This window comes from Trachemys scripta, chromosome 5 (genome assembly GCF_013100865.1).
Source record: "Trachemys scripta elegans isolate TJP31775 chromosome 5, CAS_Tse_1.0, whole genome shotgun sequence".
Taxonomy (NCBI): domain Eukaryota; kingdom Metazoa; phylum Chordata; order Testudines; family Emydidae; genus Trachemys; species Trachemys scripta.
The window spans coordinates 67,731,223-67,750,300 of NC_048302.1; the positions used below are offsets into that span (position 1 = coordinate 67,731,223).

At 40.6% G+C, this 19,078-nt stretch overlaps 2 protein-coding genes across 5 annotated transcripts in view; one reads left to right on the forward strand and one right to left on the reverse strand.

Moving 5' to 3' along the window:
* Positions 1-17,323, forward strand: part of LOC117878444 — a 37,027-nt gene extending 19,704 nt beyond the window's left edge. The window contains exon 9 of one of the 3 annotated variants that reach the window (XM_034772636.1): positions 17,196-17,323. In XM_034772636.1, the coding sequence (XP_034628527.1) occupies positions 17,196-17,308 (113 nt within the window). In that variant the 3' untranslated portion in view covers positions 17,309-17,323. Of the gene's footprint in view, positions 1-6,640; positions 7,661-10,780; positions 10,916-17,195 lie in introns of those variants that run through there. The other 2 variants (XM_034772637.1, XM_034772635.1) reach the window with 2 other exon arrangements.
* The window catches only part of LOC117878443 (probable ATP-dependent RNA helicase DDX60), a 75,726-nt gene continuing 62,516 nt past the window's right edge, over positions 5,869-19,078 (reverse strand). For both annotated transcript variants that reach the window (XM_034772632.1, XM_034772633.1), the window contains 5 exons: positions 18,297-18,444; positions 9,709-9,851; positions 8,479-8,630; positions 6,221-6,283; positions 5,869-6,128 (listed from right to left, as the gene is read on the reverse strand). In XM_034772632.1, coding sequence (XP_034628523.1) covers positions 6,038-6,128; positions 6,221-6,283; positions 8,479-8,630; positions 9,709-9,851; positions 18,297-18,444 — 597 coding nt within the window. In that variant the 3' untranslated portion in view covers positions 5,869-6,037. The remainder of the gene's footprint in view (positions 6,129-6,220; positions 6,284-8,478; positions 8,631-9,708; positions 9,852-18,296; positions 18,445-19,078) is intronic.

Sequence of the window (19,078 nt, forward strand, 5' to 3'; positions counted from 1 at the left end):
AGATGTTTCGATTAGTGAAATGTTCCTTTTTACTCTCTGAAAAGGTACATTCTAAAACCAGCAGCCAGCTAAAATAGAGCTAAAATAAAGTATGCCTTTTAGTAAAGATAAACATCTAGATTTGAAAGGCTGTTCTTTCTGACCTTGCGCGATATATTGAATATAATCAAGTGTGGCAAGTTATTTTCTGTAATAGTTCCTAGGTGACAAGAAGGTGGTGTCTTTGCATGAAATGTTTATACTTATAAAATTTTAGACCGTAAACAGGATATCTAAACAAATATGTCTTATCAGAATACATAGTTAATGGCTGAAGTGATGACATTTCTTCTTGTGATTTAATCTTTTGATCAGTTTCCCCAGGTTCAGTTATTGATCTTTACTGACCTCTATAGAGGAAGCAAGTATTGAATGCATTGTTAAAGGCAAAATTTTAGTTATGGTAGTTGTCACTAATTGAGAAACATAACTTTTGATATTCTCTGCTATGTAAAAATGGTACCAAAACTCTTCCCAATAGGCATATTTAATATCTTCTGTACCACCACTGCTTTTATCCAAGTTTTATGCTGAATTAGGTCCAACAAAGCAGTGACTTTTGTAGTAATGTCTTCAGTACCATTGACGTGGTTTTTCTGTGGCAGAGTTCTTGGCTCATCCATCATCCTGATACTAATATAATGCTGTTCTCATTGTCTTCATCAGTAATTAGAATTCGAATGCCAGCAGGCTGATGCCATTAAGAGGTTGGGATTCTTAATTATTAGTGTTATTCTTAACTTGTACACAGTGTATAGGAAAGAACATTGGAAATCATTTTCTATCTAATCTTTATAGCATTGTGTATTTATTTGCTCATCTATTAGCACCAGTGTCAGTTGCTTAGTATATCACCACCTAATATATTAAAATATTTAAAACCATTAGTAGTAAATTGTTCCAGTCTGTTTTTTGTCTTGTAATTTAATTACACTCAAGTGATTTGATTATTTGAGTTTCTAACTTTTTAACAGTAACATGCCATTTCTCATTTAGTTTATAGTCTATATATAGGCCAATAAGTATGGGTCCCCATTAATGAAACCAAAGACTTTTTGTATGTGAAGATGGTTCTAGAAATTTGAATTTTATTTTTTGCCATTGCAGTAGTGCTACTGGAAGTTAAAGTAGACATTTAATAAACAGCAGGTGCGCTTCTAAACGGAAATGATCCCTGAGTTGCAAAGCATCTTTTAACAAACTGCCTCTAAGACCCAACAGGGAGCGTGATCCATGTGAATGGCTCCTGAAAGTGGTTAGGTAGAGTATGAAGCAGTCCTAAATGTGCTTGGAACAGCATTCTAGCCATGACAATAGGTTTTTTTTCCCCTTTAAGTCTTCAGAGTATGAGATACAGGTAGACAATGAAGCTGAATTATAGGGAGAAGCATCCATCCATAGAAGCATCCATGTACTAGAAAGAAGAACTCTGAATTCTGATTCTTAGGAGCTAATTGGGTGCCATTGATCTGAAGTCAATGACAGTTCTTTTTGACTTCAGGGGTATAGGCTCACACGGAGAATAAATTGCAGGATTGGACTATAAGCAAGCAGATCCTCTGACTTCAAACTACTCCACAAGGTCTTAATCATCATTTCATTCTCTCAAATGAATAACCCTCTCTGCCTGGATGCTACTATTGAAATGAAAGTAATCTTTTGTGAGAACATAGCAAAAACCTAAATATGCTAGAGGAGAAATTTCACAGCAGCGCCTGAACATTCATTCTATAGAATGATTTTATTGGTGACAACATACTGCATTCCTCTTCCATGCTTTCTCCTTTTATTTTGTAATACAACTTTTCTGCAGATCTAATAGATTTGTGTAGTGGTGTTGGAGAAGCTTTCTCATTGATCTTAGTCAAGAGCAACATTGGTGATTTCTCCCCTAAACCAGAAGAGCATGCTCATATGATAGCATTCCATATGAACATTCAAAGGGTTGGCTATGGTAAAAGGACCAGTCGGCCGTCCACTCTGTGTATTCTAATACACTAGTAAAATACTATTTCTCTTCAGAAAAGTCACTCTTACAGGATTGAAGCAGTAGCATTTGGACGTCTGTTAGGGCTGGTGTATGTTGAGAACGTGTACTGGCACAGCTACTTCTCCTGGGGCTGAGAAAAATCCACACCCCTGAAAGACTTAACTATACTCACCTTAACCCTGGTTACTCGCAGAGAGATGGATTACCTGTGCTGATGGGAGAACCCTTCCCATTGGCATAGGTAGTATCTACACTGAAGAACTACAGCTATTGTGCTGCTGTAACATTTCAAGTGTGAACCAGCCCTTAGAGTTTATTTCTAAGTTAGGGAAAATATGATTTCAGCCACTCCGTCAGACTTAAATAAGGTATTAAGTACTTTATCTGGTATGGATGAGCTAGATAAATTGAACTTAGTACAAGTTAGCTGGTGCCAAGCAGCCATTTTCATAGTCAGACACTAGTTGTCTTTTACTACACTGTAGTCATGCGCTAGCTGTATCTGTCTTAATTTTTTTTTTCCAGTTCACAGCTTTAGTGTGGATTTTTCAAATCAGTCAAGAGTGAACTAAGTGCTACCCTTGCAGCTAATGGGGGTTGTATCATTTATTCCAAGGGTTGCAGTAACAGGCCATTACTGAGCCCTTTTGAAAATCCCACACTAAAGTGAGATTTATTAATGAGAACTAGGCATCCACATTCTAGATGCCTTTAAAAATCTCAGCCTAAAGCTTTAATAATATTTCCACTTCCTTGTACTTTAGGCTGCAAACTATTCTCTGTAGTAATTTTAAAGAGCGCAAGACTACTAGAGTGATTGCTAAAGCTTTGTTTCACTATCCTTCCCTGAAATTTGTTACAAGCTTGGTTCCACTTTGCTTTAATTATTCATAATCAGACAAGAACTTATTTAGGATCCACTGCCAAGGGTGATAGGCTCCAACTTTATGTATTTTAAAAAAATCATTGGATTAAGACAATATGGGACTTCTCAAAATCATCCTAATAGCAAAAAAATAAAATCATGTATTCTTTTGAGGAACCATCCCCCAGTCTAGCCTTGTCTTTAGACAAACATAAGAATGATCGTACTGGGTCAGACCAAAGGTCCATCCAGCCCAGTATCCTGTCTACCGACAGTGGCCAATGCCAGGTGCCCCAGAGGGAGTGAATCTAACAGGTAATGATCAAGTGATCTCTCTCCTGCCATCCATCACCACCTTCTGACAAACAGAGGCTAGAACAGTGGTTCTCAAACTTTTGTAGTGGTGACCGCTTTCGCACAGCAAGCCATGGAGGGCACCCCTCCCCCTTATAAATTAAAAACACTTCTTAAAATAGTTAACACTATTATAAATGCTGGAGGTGAGGCAGGGTTTTGGGTGGAGACTGACAGCTTGTAACCCCCCAGGTAATATCTCATGACACCTGAGAGGTCACAACTCCCAGTTTGAGAACCCCTGGGCTAGGGCCCCCATTGCTTACCTATCCTGGCTAATAGCCATTAATGGACTTAACCGCCATGAATGTATCCAGTTCTTTTTTAAACCCTGTTATAGTCCTAGCCTTCACAACCTTCTTAGGCAAGGAGTTCCACAAGTTGACTGTGTGCTGTGTGAAGAACTTCCTTTTATTTGTTTTAAACCTGCTGCCCATTAATTTCATTTGGTGGCCCCTAGTTCTTCTATTATGGGAACAAGTAAATAACTTTGCCTTATTCACTTTTTCCACATCACTCATGATTTTATATACCTCTGTCATATCCCTCCTTAATCTCCTCTTTTCCAAGCTGAAACATCCTAGCCCTTTAATCTCTCCTCATATGGTATCCGTTCCAAATCCCTAATCATTTTAGTTGCCCTTCTCTGAACCTTTTCTAATGCCATTATAGCTTTTTTGAGATGAGACCACATCTGTACGCAGTATTCAAGATGTGGGCGTACCATGGATTTATATAAGGGCAATAAAATACTCAGTCTTATTCTCTATCCCCTTTCTAATGATTCCTAACATCCTGTTTGCTTTTTTGACTGCTGCTGCACACTGCGTGGACATTTTCAGAGAACTATCCACGGTGACTCCAAGCTCGTTTTCCTGATTAGTTGTAGCTAAATTAGCCCCCATCATATTGTATGTAGAGTTAGTGTTATTTTTCCCAATGTGCATTACTTTACATTTATTCACATTAAATTTCATTTGCCATTTTGTTGCCCAATCACTTAGTTTTGTGAGATCTTTTTGAAGTTCTTCACATTCCACTTTGGTCTTAACTATCTCGAGCAGTTTACAAACCTTGCCACCTCACTTTTTACCCCTTTCTCCAAATCATTTATGAATAAGTTGAATAGGATTGGTCGTAGGATTGACCCTTGGGGAACACCACTAGTTACCCCTCTCCATTCTGAAAATTTATCATATTCCTACCCTTTGTTCCTTATCTTTTAACCAGTCCTCAATCCATGAAAGGATCTTCCCTCTTATCCCATGACAACTTAATTTATGTAAGAGCTTTTGATGGGGGACCTTGTCAAAGGCTTTCTGGAAATCTAAGTACACTATGTCCACTGGATTCCCCCTTGTCCACATGTTTGTTGACCCTGTCAAAGAATTCTAATAGATTAGTAAGACATGATTTCCCTTTACAGAAACCATGCTGACTTTTGCCCAACAATTTATGTTCTGTGTGTCTGACAATTTTATTCTTTGATTGTTTCAAGTAATTTGCTGGTCTGTAATTGCCGGGATCACCTCTAGAGCCCTTTTTAAATATTAGTGTTATATTAGCTATCTTCCTGTCATTGGGTACAGAAGCTGATTTAAAGGACAGGTTACAGTTTAGTTAACTGGTGTAAATCTCTACTTGGATATTCTGAAATTAAGTATTTCCATAAAGGGCTATGTACCACTTAAGTGGCTGCAACTATTTGCATATGTGTGTGTAGATATGGCCAAAGTCTACTTGCTGACACACAGCACAAGCCTGTGTGAATAATTTGCTACTAGCTTTAGGGCTGCCTACTTAAGATGCTCCAGCATTGTCCTAGGGTTGTGTCTACAAGGTCATAGGTCAGATAAGGAAGGCAAATCAGATACAAGTGTGAAGTCAGTGTACATAAATTAAAGGCTATGCCACTTGACTCCTGTGTGAGAGCATCCTCACAGCAGTTTAACATGCTTTCATTTAATGTACAATGACTTGTGGCCCCTGTAGCCATCTGTTAATGACAGATAGTGAGCTACAAGTAGCTGTCCCTAGAAACTTCCAAGTGTAAAGGGCATTGACTTTTTTTTTTTAAATAGACGCTTCAAAAAAAACTCTGGTTAAAACATAAATTTTAATTTGAAAAATGATACAATTGTCTAGTTACAGCCTTTGTTACAAAAACACTAACAGTTCAATCTTAAGCTTAACACATCTGTTTTAAATTAAACATCCCAAGTATAGTACAAGCTTTAAAATGAATAATTTGTATTTATAATGAAAAGAAAATGGGCCAATTCCTTAATGACTATAGCCCAAAAGATTTATTGTAATTTTTATTCCAAGTGTGTTTGAGAATAAAAAGTGAGTAGAGGCTAATCACTCAACTTAAATTAACTGCTAAAACTATTTTTTGTCCAGGTCTTCTGTCCAGAAGACTATGTTACTGCAGGGGTCGGCAACCTTTCAGAAGTGGTGTGCCGAATCTTAATTTATTCACTCTAATTTAAGGTTTTTCATGCCCATAATACATTTTAACGTTTTTAGAAGGTCTCTTTCTATAAGTCTATAACATATTACTAAACTATTGTTTGTATGTAAAGTAAATAAGGTTTTTTAAATGTTTAAGAAGCTTCATTTAAAATTAAATTAAAATGCAGAGCCCCCCAGACTGGTGGTCAGGACCCGGGCAGTGTGAGTGCCATTGAATATCAGCTCGCGTGCAGCCTTTGGCACGCGTGCCATAGGTCGCCAACCCCTGTGTTACTGTCATTTCTTCAAACTTTACAGAGTATGTGATGCTCAGACTACAGTTTTGCACTGTAGCTTTCACTCAGTTGTTGAAATGCAAGTACAACATTGTCATTTGGATCATCACAAAGTTCACCTAAGGATGTTCTGTTTGGGGGAAAAAAAACTGTTAATTGCTTAGGAGATATAAAAAGATACACATTAAAATTCTGTTTTGTTAGTACATATGTATATCATACCTAATTGCTTTAATAAGAAGTGAAAAATCTTTGAGTAGATTGTAAGCATCTCCTTCATTTAGCCTAGTAAAGGAAAAAAATCTCAAATTATTTTAAAGCGTTATTAAAAAGAAACTTGTTACACTACTCTATAAATCTTCTCTTGTTGCTCCCAGCTGGTAGGCAAAATCCAGAGTAAACAGACACCCCTTACACCAGGCCACAAAGATCAACAAAGTCTAACTTTGATGAATAGAAAATTAATTTCAAAATTGAGAATTCATAATTCAGGCAAAACAAAGTTGCTGTTCTGAGTGTAAGATTATACATATTTACATAATCATGCTTAGCCTATTAAAATATTCAAAACAGTCACATTAGAAGAGTAAAAATATATCTGGGGAAAGTAGTTATTTAATGCATGTGTTAACTTTTTATTAGATAGAAAACAGCTATTGGAACAGCATGCAAAAGCAAAGCAATCTAACTGTAATGGAAAGTGGAATTCAGACCAATATGTTGTCTACATGAGGAACAGGAAGAGATCAAAAACTAGCTGTTTTGTCTATAGGCAAATAAACTGAATTCTGCAGAAAGGCCCTCAGGTTATTAGTGCAATACTCCATGCAGTGGGCTGGAAATTTTGCAGCAGCTTCAGGTAAATTAACATTTATGATGGTTCAGTACATCTTTCTTCATTTCTGTTGTTCTAAACTCAACTAGTTGTATTGCCCCATATTTCCATTTTATTGTGTTTTAGAATTTTGTATAGAAAACATTACGAATACTACCATAAACAATGTACTAATTATTTGTCAAACATTTGAAGATGGATGATCTCTAAGGAGCTAGCAATCAAAAGACAGACAAGTATACACAGTTTAGGGGAAAAACAGGTAATTTTTGTACAAGTTAACTAGATTCACTAAAGCAGCAGGGGAGAAATAAGCCTATCAGAGCAATTTAGAACTAGTCGACATGGTAAGTTAGTGTGTGTGGCAAGTCAGGGTGTGAATCTACAGCATGCGAGCTTGCTGTGCAGTCAAGTCCAATGTTAACTCTGGTACAGTGCTCTAAAAGTTCCATAGTGTGCTGTAGCAGAGCCCACACAGGTTACTACTACAAGTGTGCTGTCGCGTCACACCTTGGCTTAACACATTAACTCTGTGTAGACCTTAAAGATGGAGAAGAGAGATGAGCTTAGAATAGTTGTACTATATCTGTGGGGCTGCATGACAAAGTATGAAAGTGACTGAATGAGAAGCTGGGAACAAGGCAGAGAATGGATCGGGCAGGAGACTTTGCAAAGCTTGACCAATGAGGATAAATTGAGAGAGGTAAACCAAACTTTGAAGGCAATGACAAGAAACTTAGATGTGATAAAAGAGCAGACAGAGCCAATGGAAGGATTCAAAAATATTCAGAGGCAAGTAATCTGATCAAACTCACAGGTAAGGAAGATGAGTTTAGCAAATATGTGTTGAATGCACTGATGTGGGCTGTGTGTGTGTGTGTGTGTGTGTGTGTTTGGTAGGCCAGAAAGAGTAGTAGCAGCTCAGGAAGAAAACAGTGAGGGCCTGAAAGAAATTTGGCTCTGGGCAGCGGAGTTGAAAATGGTGACCAGAGAGATCACAATGTGCATTGTGTGACAGCTCCTGGAGACCAGTTAAGGTGGTGTAAGCAATACAGCGTCTACACGTTGATTTAGCAGACAACTTATGTCAGTGGAAGGAACACTCTAGTATAGAAACTGACATTGTTAAGTTGACGTAAGCTGCCTTACATCAACATAACTCTGTAGTGTGTACCAGGTCTCGGTTATCAGGGGAAGCTGGAAATCTTAGCAGTCTGAGAGGAGATAGAGATAGTAGGAGCATTTGGTGCTTGGTCACACTGGGAGGTGGTGTGCATTTGTAGGCTAAGTACATTAGCTACAATGATTGGAATTGAAGTTGTCATTGGGAGTTGACATTTAAATTGCCATTTTTAGGTTTTACAGCTAAAACGCAGTAGTTTAAATGAAGAGGGCTGTTCACACTGCTGACATTGTCTGCAGACTCAGCAAGTCACACTGTTCACAGTTGGAAGTTTGTAACTATAAATACCAGAAACGTAATCTTTTAATAAGGAAAAATTCTATGCTACTGGATAATCATGACAAGGGATCCTGTCCTATATTTTGTGGGTGTGCAATTGCAGGCAGTTAACTTATATCCCAAAAGCTATTCAGCCATTACGACTGTGCAGCAAAATATTCAAATTAAACAAGAAGTACGTACCAATTATCTGTTGTCAGTGCAATCAAGGAGCCATGTTTAAAAAAGTCAAGGGCATAAGCATTCAGTGGCATTCTTCTTCCTTGATTATCATATTTCTCCAACCAACACAGAGGAGCATTTCTGACATTAACACCAATTGTACGCAAGACAGCCTGAGAAAATACAACACATCAATTGTTTTTCAAATGTTTGTATTTTTATACTTTTGGTGTGTTACTAATTACTGTATGCAATCTAGGATTTTAGACCTATTGCTAAAAGGATTTGCATGGCTATAATCCATGCCACTCTGAAAATTTAGGATCATGGTGTCTGTGGGTTGATGTAGCAGATCCTTTGCACTTGCAGAGTTTCAATTTTCATTTTCTATGTTGAAGTAGCTGGGGGTTTGGCCTGTAATTGATAGATCTTCTGAGCTTTATAGATGGCCACAAAGGCCCTGTGTTGTTGCAGTAGCTTACATGGCAGCGTGACTCTGGTCTGCCCCAGACTGCTCCCTCAACACTCAGCACTACCTTATCCATGATATGTTTCTGAATTTGGGGTGGCTTTTGACCCACATACAGAGAATGTGTTCAGATCTGTCTGAAATGGGCTGAATATGAATTCCAAACTCAAACACCTTGAAACATGGAACAGTTTGGTGTTGGACTTGTATTTCATGCTACCAATTTCAGGAGCGTTAGGAGGTGGGGATTTACTTTAGTCTATTATAGAAATAGGAGTCCTGATGTAGCCCGGGGATGGTCTTTGCAGTGGGCTGCATGCTAAAGGGAGACAGCTTGCACTTCCTATATGTTGGGATTGGGTAGGGTTGCTGTGACAGACTTAATTTATACCGTGACTGCCATAGCCTATAAGCTTCATAGCTTATGCAAGAATACCCCCAGCTAATGTCTCTTTCCACCCCCAACTTACTCTGTAACACCCTCTTTACTGGAGGTCTTCACTAAGAGTCTTTATGCCTGCTTCATAATTGGTGCAAAGGGGCCACAGAAGAGTTAAGAATTCCCCCTCCCCCAGAACGAAATTCAGATGCAGAACATAAGAACGGCCATATTGCATCAGACTAAAGGTCCATCTAGCCAAGTATCCTGTCTTCCAACAGTGGTCAATGTCAGGTGCTTGAGGGAATGAACAGAACAGGTAATCATCAAGTGATCCATCCCCTTCTGATTTTGAGGCCCTCTCTACAAAAAAAAAAAAAAAAAAAACACCCCACTAACTTACTTCATTAACATTCTCAGCATCAAATAAATCCTGGTCAATGGTTCCAGACAGGCATATGAAGGGTGACACAGAAGCTATGCTTTTGGTGCTATTCATCAAATGAGATGTCAGTTCAGAGTTATCACATTCTTTATGTGTAAAATCTAATAAGAACAAATTTTAAAAGGTGAATGTAATAAAATCTTCACATGCTCAAGTGCCCTTTAATAATCAGTGCATTTTAAAAGCAGTTAATTTTTTTCATTAAAATCTCAATTAGGGTGGAGTTGTGTGCAACGTATAAATCTCCCTAATGTTTCAAAAATTAAACCTAAGGTATCCTGTGTCTTGCTAAAACTGATTAAGACTTAGCATATGGTTGATTTTTTTAAACTAAAATTAACCACCTCCACTTAAATCTTTTTTCCTGCTACCTTAAAAAAAAACCCTTTAAACTAGAGTCAAAATAATAGTGGACATTAAACACACTGAAATATTGAGAAAATGGTTGTACTATGGGCTCACTGAAATACCTTTAAAGAGAGATGATTGCAGTTCCTATAGCAAAAAGGGGATTGGGGATATAGGGGGGTAAAAAGGGGATATAGCAAAACAGCTGTTCCTGAGATGATTAAAGAGAAGCCTGGTGAAGGAATCAACTACAAGTGTCAGGAAGAGGACAGCAACAGCAAAAAGGGAGGAGAGGATCAGCAACAACAAGGGGGGAGGGGGGGGGGGACTGGAGGAATGGAACCTACAGAGGGTGGCACTTAAGCACTAATCCATGGGTGTGATCCTGCATTCCTTGCACATCAAAAATAATCCTTAATGTAAATGCCCAGTGTATTATGCAAGAGGCTGTCTTATAAAGCCACAATTTTCTCTGTGTTTTGTTGCACACACAAACCAGTCCAAGCTTCATTTACACGACCCCCCCCTAATTTACAATTACTTGTGCCATAAATAAATATTTGCCAATTAATAAATCAGTATTTGGATTTCTCCAACAGTGAAAAGCAGTTCCTTAATTATTAAAATAAATAATTACAATATGAACATGACAAAAAACTGGTATGTCACATCCTTGTTGCAGATATAACACTAATGCTGCACTTCATAACTGGACTTTGGAAGGCTCAGTGGGTCGCACCCAACTGCCTGAGAGCTACAATGTTCCGTGGTTGTTAGGAATCAGCAGGAGCCTAGATGGAAAGGAAGGAGCAGCCCATCTAGAGTTGTATGGTGGTTCCTGCTGCTGCCGCCATCTTCTCCCTGCTCCGCCTCTTTCTTAAGTCTGTGACCCGCTCACACTGGAAGTCTGTTGTGATCCTGCTATCCATCCAGAGGAGCATAGACCTGATGATGGTGGTGAGGCCAGGCAGCTTTCTCCCAGCTCTAGTGGCTGCTTGTCATCCCTCTGTGGGAAACTGTCTGCAGAACCAGGCAGTCATCACTGGATCAATGACATTTGGGTCACATTTTCAGCCTTATCTTTCCCATCATTGGGACTAGACCCTTTTTCTTTAAAAGAAAGCTGAGATGCTGATGTCAACACATGACTGACAGCTAGACCCAAGGGATGTGGGCATTATGTATTTGCCTTAAACTTGCCCTGCCCAGAGCTGTGTTGGAATCCTGCTGAGAAGGAGACAAAGCTGAGGCAACAGTAGGAACCTATCAGAGCATGTGATCACATTTTAAACATTAGCCCAGTGTATTGTGAGTGACCTCTCACTTGAACATCTCAGATAGGAAGAGTGGTTTGTAGGTGGAACCTGGACGAGTACCTACTATTTTTTTTCTTCCCAATTTGAGCCCTGGCCAGCAGTATCAGCTCCCTCCCCTTACAGGCTCTCACATCAAGACCACAAGTCCCCCTCACCTAGATGACTCTCCCAACTCAGAAACACCATTCTCTTTTCCTCTCTCCATCCTCAAAAGCATCAGCACACTCTCCCAGAAGCCCCACCCCCAAACCACAAGTTGCCCCACCCACATCTTTTTTGGTCTGCAATCCACAAAATGGCTGAAAAAAACCTATCCTTTTGTGACACTAACAGACTGCTCAACTTGGATATGACCCATAACAAGAGTCACTGAAATGTAACCAAGACAATCTACTTGTATATGGATTTCAAAGATGTGTCCCAGACCAGCACTCATAAACCCATTTATTTGTAGTAATAGAAATCAAGGGTAGATGTGAAGTGTATTTGTCTGTATTTACCTATAGCTTGTTAGAAGTTTAACAAATGTAATAAGATCAGCTTGTAGATGCTAATTCCTTTTCATGTCTTAATGGCCCTATATTATATATGCGGATGATTCAGTTAACCTTAAAATTAAAGATATAAGATACTGCAGGAACTAAAATTATTATTTACATTATTTTCAGCTTAATTATCTATGCTATAATGAACTGTCTTGATAGTTTGAATGGCTAATTGCACTATGTTAATGAATGAAACTAGTCTACCTGTGTAAGCACAGGAAATAGAAGTTTAGCTTCAAAGCAACAATATGCACTGCTATTCTTCATTCTGGGAATGTCCTGCTGTGACAATTGCTGTCAAGAGGCTTATCAGCTTGTAGAGAACTATAAAGAAAGCTTCGGGACTGATCCTTTTTATCTCAGGTCTGCTTCAACTTTAACAGGGAAGATCTAAGCCACAACACTAAGGTCTTCAGGTTTATTCTGGATTTACCCAGGAATGCTCATGGAAGAATTTGAACAAACTCTACACCTGGACTACCTATTGCATTATAACTTTTTTAATTGATTCCAGACAGACTTTTACAAGTCACCAGCCTCAGCATCTCTGCTATGAAACTAACATGAGAACTTTTCACATCGCTGTACATATACTGATCTCTTAACCACTGCAACACTTTTCCTTCTATTATTAAAACCTTTAGTTTTAATTACTGGCATCACTAAAACACAGGATTTGGGGACTTCAACAGCAGAGTCAAGGGAAGGGGTAGGGACGGTTTTGTGGCCTGCAGCATGCAGGGGGTCAGACCAGATGATCATAATGGTCCCTTCTGATCTTAAAGTCTATGAGTGATTATTGGGCAAGATCTGAGACTCATAGAATCATAGAATCATAGAATATCAGAGTTGGAAGGGACCTCAAGAGGTCATCTAGTCCAACCCCCTGCTCAAAGCAGGACCAATTCCCAGCTAAATCATCCCAGCCAGGGCTTTGTCAAGCCGGGCCTTAAAAACCTCCAAGGAAGGAGACTCCACCACCTCCCTAGGTAACGCATTCCAGTGTTTCACCACCCTCCTAGTGAAATAGTTTTTCCTGATATCCAACCTGGACCTCCCCCACTGCAACTTGAGACCATTGCTCCTTGTTCTGTCATCTGCCACCACTGAGAACAGCCGAGCTCCATCCTCTTTGGAACCCCCCTTCAGGTAGTTGAAGGCTGCTATCAAATCCCCCCTCATTCTTCTCTTCTGGAAACTAAACAATCCCAGTTCTCTCAGCCTCTCCTCATAAGTCATGTGCTCCAGACCCCTAATCATTTTTGTTGCCCTCCGCTGGACTCTTTCCAATTTTTCCACATCCTTCTTGTAGTGTGGGGCCCAAAACTGGACACAGTATTCCAGATGAGGCCTCACCAATGTCGAATAAAGGGGAACGATCACGTTCCTCGATCTGCTGGCAATGCCCCTACTTATACAGCCCAAAATGCCGTTAGCCTTCTTGGCAACAAGAGCACACTGTTGACTCATATCCAGCTTCTCGTCCACTGTGACCCCTAGGTCCTTTTCAGCAGAACTGCTACCTAGCCATTCGGTCCCTAGTCTGTAGCAGTGCATGGGATTCTTCCGTCCTAAGTGCAGGACTCTGCACTTGTCCTTGTTGAACCTCATCAGGTTTTTTTCTGCCCAATCCTCTAATTTGTCTAGGTCCCTCTGTATCCGATCCCTACCCTCTAGTGTATCTACCACGCCTCCTAGTTTAGTGTCATCTGCAAACTTGCTGAGAGTGCAGTCCACACCATCCTCCAGATCATTAATAAAGATATTAAACAAAACCGGCCCCAGGACCGACCCTTGGGGCACTCCACTTGAAACCGGCTGCCAACTAGACATGGAGCCATTGATCACTACCCGTTGAGCCCGACGATCTAGCCAGCTTTCTATCCACCTTACAGTCCATTCATCCAGCCCATACTTCTTTAACTTGGTGGCAAGAATACTGTGGGAGACCGTATCAAAAGCTTTGCTAAAGTCAAGAAATAACACATCCACTGCTTTCCCCTCATCCACAGAGCCAGTTATCTCATCATAGAAGGCAATTAGGTTAGTCAGGCATGACTTCCCCTTCGTGAATCCATGCTGACTGTTCCTGATCACTTTCCTCTCCTCTAAATGTTTCATAATTGATTCCTTGAGGACCTGCTCCATGATTTTTCCAGGGACTGAGGTGAGGCTGACTGGCCTGTAGTTCCCCGGATCCTCCTTCTTCCCTTTTTTAAAGATGGGCACTACATTAGCCTTTTTCCAGTCATCTGGGACCTCCCCCGATCGCCATGAGTTTTCAAAAATAATGGCTAATGGCTCTGCAATCTCACCCGCCAACTCTTTTAGCACCCTCGGATGCAGCGCATCCGGCCCCATGGACTTGTGCACGTCCAGTTTTTCTAAATAGTCCCGAACCACTTCTTTCTCCACAGAGGGTTGGTCACCTTCTCCCCATGCTGTACTGCCCAGTGCAGCAATCTGGGAGCTGACCTTGTGCGTGAAGACAGAGGCAAAAAAATCATTGAGTACATTAGCTTTTTCCACATCCTCTGTCACTAGGTTGCCTCCCTCATTCAGTAAGGGGCCCACACTTTCCTTGATTTTCTTCTTGTTGCTAACATACCTGAAGAAACCCTTCTTGTTACTCTTAACATCTCTTGCTAACTGCAACTCCAAGTGTGATTTGGCCTTCCTGATTTCACTCCTGCACGCCTGAGCAATATTTTTATACTCCTCCCTGGTCATTTGTCCAATCTTCCACTTCTTATAAGCCTCTTTTTTGCATTTAAGATCAGCAAGGATTTCACTGTTTAGCCAAGCTGGTCGCCTGCCATATTTACTATTCTTTCTACACATCGGGATGGTTTGTTCCTGCAACCTCAATAAGGATTCTTTAAAATACAGCCAGCTCTCCTGGACCCCTTTGCCCTTCATGTTATTCTCCCAGGGGATCCTGCCCATCTGATCCCTGAGGGAGTCAAAGTCTGCTTTTCTGAAGTCCAGGGTCCGTATTCTGCTGCTCTCCTTTCTTCCTTGTGTCAGGATCCTGAACTCGACAATCTCATGGTCACTGCCTCCCAGGTTCCCATCCACTTTTGCTTCCCCTACTAGTTCTTCCCTGTTTGTGAGCAGCAGGTCAAGAAAAGCTTTGCCCCTAGTTGGTTCCTCCAGCACTTGCACCAGGAAATTGTCCCCTACACTTTCCAAAAATTTCCTGGATTGCCTGTGCACCGCTGTATTGCTCTCCCAGCAGATATCAGGGTGATTAAAGTCTCCCATGAGAACCAGGGCCTGTGATCTAGCAATTTCTGCTAGTTGCCAGAAGAAAGCCTCGTCCACCTCATCCCCCTGGTCTGGTGGTCTATAGCAGACTCCAACCACAACATCACCCTTGTTGCTCCCACTTCTCAACTTTATCCAGAGACTCTCAGGTTTTTCTGCAGTATCATACCGGAGCTCTGAGCAGTCATACTCCTCTCTTACATACAACGCAACTCCCCCACCTTTTCTGCCCTGCCTGTCCTTCCTGAACAGTTTATATCCATCCATGACAGTACTCCAGTCATGTGAGTTGTCCCACCAAGTCTCTGTTATTCCAATCACATCATAGTTCCCTGACTGTGCCAGGACTTCCAGTTCTCCCTGCTTGTTTCCCAGGCTTCTTGCATTTGTGTATAGGCACTTAAGATAACTCAATGATCGTCCCTCTTTCTCAGCATGAGACAGGAGTCCTCCCCTCTTGCGCTCTCCTGCTTGTGCTTCCTCCCAGGATCCCATTTCCCCACTTACCTCAGGGCTTTGGTCTCCTTCCCCCGGTGAACCTAGTTTAAAGCCCTCCTCACTAGGTTAGCCAGCCTGCTGGCGAAGATGCTCTTCCCTCTCTTCGTTAGGTGGAGCCCATCTCTGCCTAGCACTCCTTCTTCTTGGAACACCATCCCATGGTCGAAGAATCCAAAGCCTTCTCTCCGACACCACCTGCGTAGCCATTCGTTGACTTCCACGATTCGACGGTCTCTACCCCGGCCTTTTCCTTGCACAGGGAGGATGGACGAGAACACCACTTGCGCCTCAAACTCCTTTATCCTTCTTCCCAGAACCACGTAGTCTGCAGTGATCCGCTCAAGGTCATTCTTGGCAGTATCATTGGTGCCCACGTGGGAGAAGCAGGAAGGGGTAGCGATCCGAGGGCTTGATGAGTCTCGGCAGTCTCTCCGTCACATCGTGTATCCTAGCTCCTGACTCATATTAACCTGGGGATCAGTGTCCAGTCCTTTGGGATTGATGAACCTCACATATGGTGAATCAGATTTTCTATAACCTCTCACACTAAATTAGACTTTGCTGTCTAGAGGGGATGGGGAAGGGGGCATTGAGGGCTGGAATGCTTAAAAGGGACTGTATTTGGCTTCTTGGTAACCAGTGTGGTATTACAGAAGCTGTTTTCTTATTGGCTTGGTGAATCTAACTATAGAATAAACCACCAGTTTTGGGGATTGTCTGCCCTATTCTTTGCAGTCTTCCCCGAGTATAGCATCCTCAATGTGGCCCATATAGGCACCCGGTCACACCTTTGTACCCATATCATGGGATATGATGGGCTGTAGGATGATTTTGTTGACCATCTTGTTTGTTATAGATCAAAAGAAGCTGAGAACCATTACACTAATGTGAAAAGGGATTAGACATGGAATGAATACAGTTTAATCTACAATTCGTGTGCTGCCTCATCTAAAAAAATATCTCCACTTGTACCCCATAGGGCTATCTTAGCCTTTATTATATTCAGCTTTAATGCAAGGAACCTACAGGCCTATATCCTGTAAGACATTAGCTTAAGCAAGTTAACATAAGTATAGTAGGCGTGTGACATTTGGCAGAGATAAATGGTTTAACAGTTACTCTTTGGAGAACTAAAGATAGCTTACGTAATGGTCGTAGTTGGAACTTAATGGTAAATGGCAACCGCAGGAACACCATAAGAATTGGAAGTAATAACTGTAAACCAGTTTAAGCAAGAAGCAACACAATTGATAATGAGCTAAATGACATTCATATGTATTAATATGTTAACTTATAGAATAAGTACACCTCGGTATTATGTGGGTGAGGAAGTTAGATTTGGGCATGGAAGGTTGAGCACCATCATGAATATTCATGATGGTGCTCAGGCCCTATAAGAGAGCAAACCACCAAGTACAGTTAGCTTGGCTTCTCCATCATTATTAGTTTTTTCAATCATTTGACTCTTCAGCTCTACCATCAATCTGGGGCATTGAGGAACCTGGACCATCTGACTCATTTGGCATGCCAGAGACAGGGCTGGTACTTTGTCTCTTACCACCAGCTCCTCAAGGAACAGTGTAAGTATGCAAAACTAAGAGATTATGCAAAGAATGATACCACAGATATCCCCAATACTGTAATACTATCTTTCTATTTGGCGTGGAGGGTCCTTGCCATACACCCTGAGGGTTCCTGCAAGATATCGAACTCATTGGTTTTAGTTCTGTGTAGCCTGATTCTTGTACCAGAACCTTCTGATCAATTGAAAATTAATACAAATATTAATCTTTAAAAAGGGTTAGGCAACACCCTAAAATACTAAATTTTTTGGGAGGGTTATAAGGTAAAATATCCATCCTTGTCAAACAAGGACACATTTAGTTAGTCCACCTCACATCTTTCTTTCCAGGAAGCCATATGATAATATAATATGCCAGTCAAGCAATTTGACTAGGTGAAAATCTAGTGCATTGTAATCTTATGATGATGTCTTTTCATATTGCTTTCTGATTGCCAAAGCTTGCTTATTGGCTTATGGGGAATTCAATTGTTTTACTCCTGATACAATGCTCATCTATAATGGGTTACCTATCTATTTCGTTAGGACGATGTGAGGATTAATTTTTGTAGTACACCCTGAAAACAATTATTGTATCATAACATGCCTCAGAAGTTCTGACTGGATTTTTGAGCTGACAGATAATTGCCTCTTTAGCTCTTTTCAGCACAAGACAAGGAAAAAAGTGCCAGAACCCCAATTTGCCTTTCATAAAGGAGTACCTTTGATTTAATTCTTACTCCCTGAATCCTGAAAGGATAGCAGCTAACCCATGTGCCATGTCCCTGCACCCCATAACACCTCCAATATCTCAATATAATCTACAACTACAGTACCTACTGTAGAATGAAAGAAGCAATGCAATGTATATCTCTATATTAGCTTGGCTGAATTCACTAGCCGTTAGTTGCATAACATTTCACTCACCTATGTCCCCATTATCAAAACTATCAGTCATTCACAATATACCTTGGATCCACATTAATAAGCATGTGTGTTCCCAGTGCCTACCTATCCTTGATAAAGGAAGTTGGTATTCTTGTTCCATGTCAGCCAGCTTGGCAACTGTTAGAAGAAAACAACCAAAATTCTTCTTTATTTTGCAGTTGTATTCATGAACAGCAGCAGCAAACTCTTCTGGGAGATCTTCTAGAAACACCTGAAATAACATATAGCTTATTACCTTATTTAGGTAAACTATTTCTGTGTATCTGAGGAGCATTAGTCCTACCTTGATGCATACACACAACATTTGTGAAGATTACAAGCACACACTGGAAAGACTATAGTGCCAAATACCTTGGCCCAAATCTTCAAAATGCCCAACTTTAGACAGCTAGAGTTGGTCTACAACAAACAAAACTTAAAGCTGAATATGGCTTTCAAGCAACAATGTCTGGAATTTCCTGAGCTTCTACTCAGAGAGAGCTCAACATATAATTCAATTTGATATGAGGGATTCCTGCTGGTGCAAATGGGGTGACTGCACATAGCTCAAGAACCCACAGGAAATCCCTATGCCAGCCCTGCACATCTCAGTGCCTGACCTTCCACAGGCACCCTAGCAACATGAATGCTTCTGCTACTTTGCTGCCACTGGTCACAGCTGTCCAATAACATCTCCTATGAGGTTAGAAGCTATAAACTGAAAATTAAAAATGTTCTTTTCCAGCTTGGATATTAAAAAATTGGCTAGAGGAGTAGCTCCACATACACTTGCTGCTCTCCAGTTCTGTCCTTTTATCCCATCTCCAGCTGATTTAATCCAAAATCACTTGGCGTCCCAAATACAT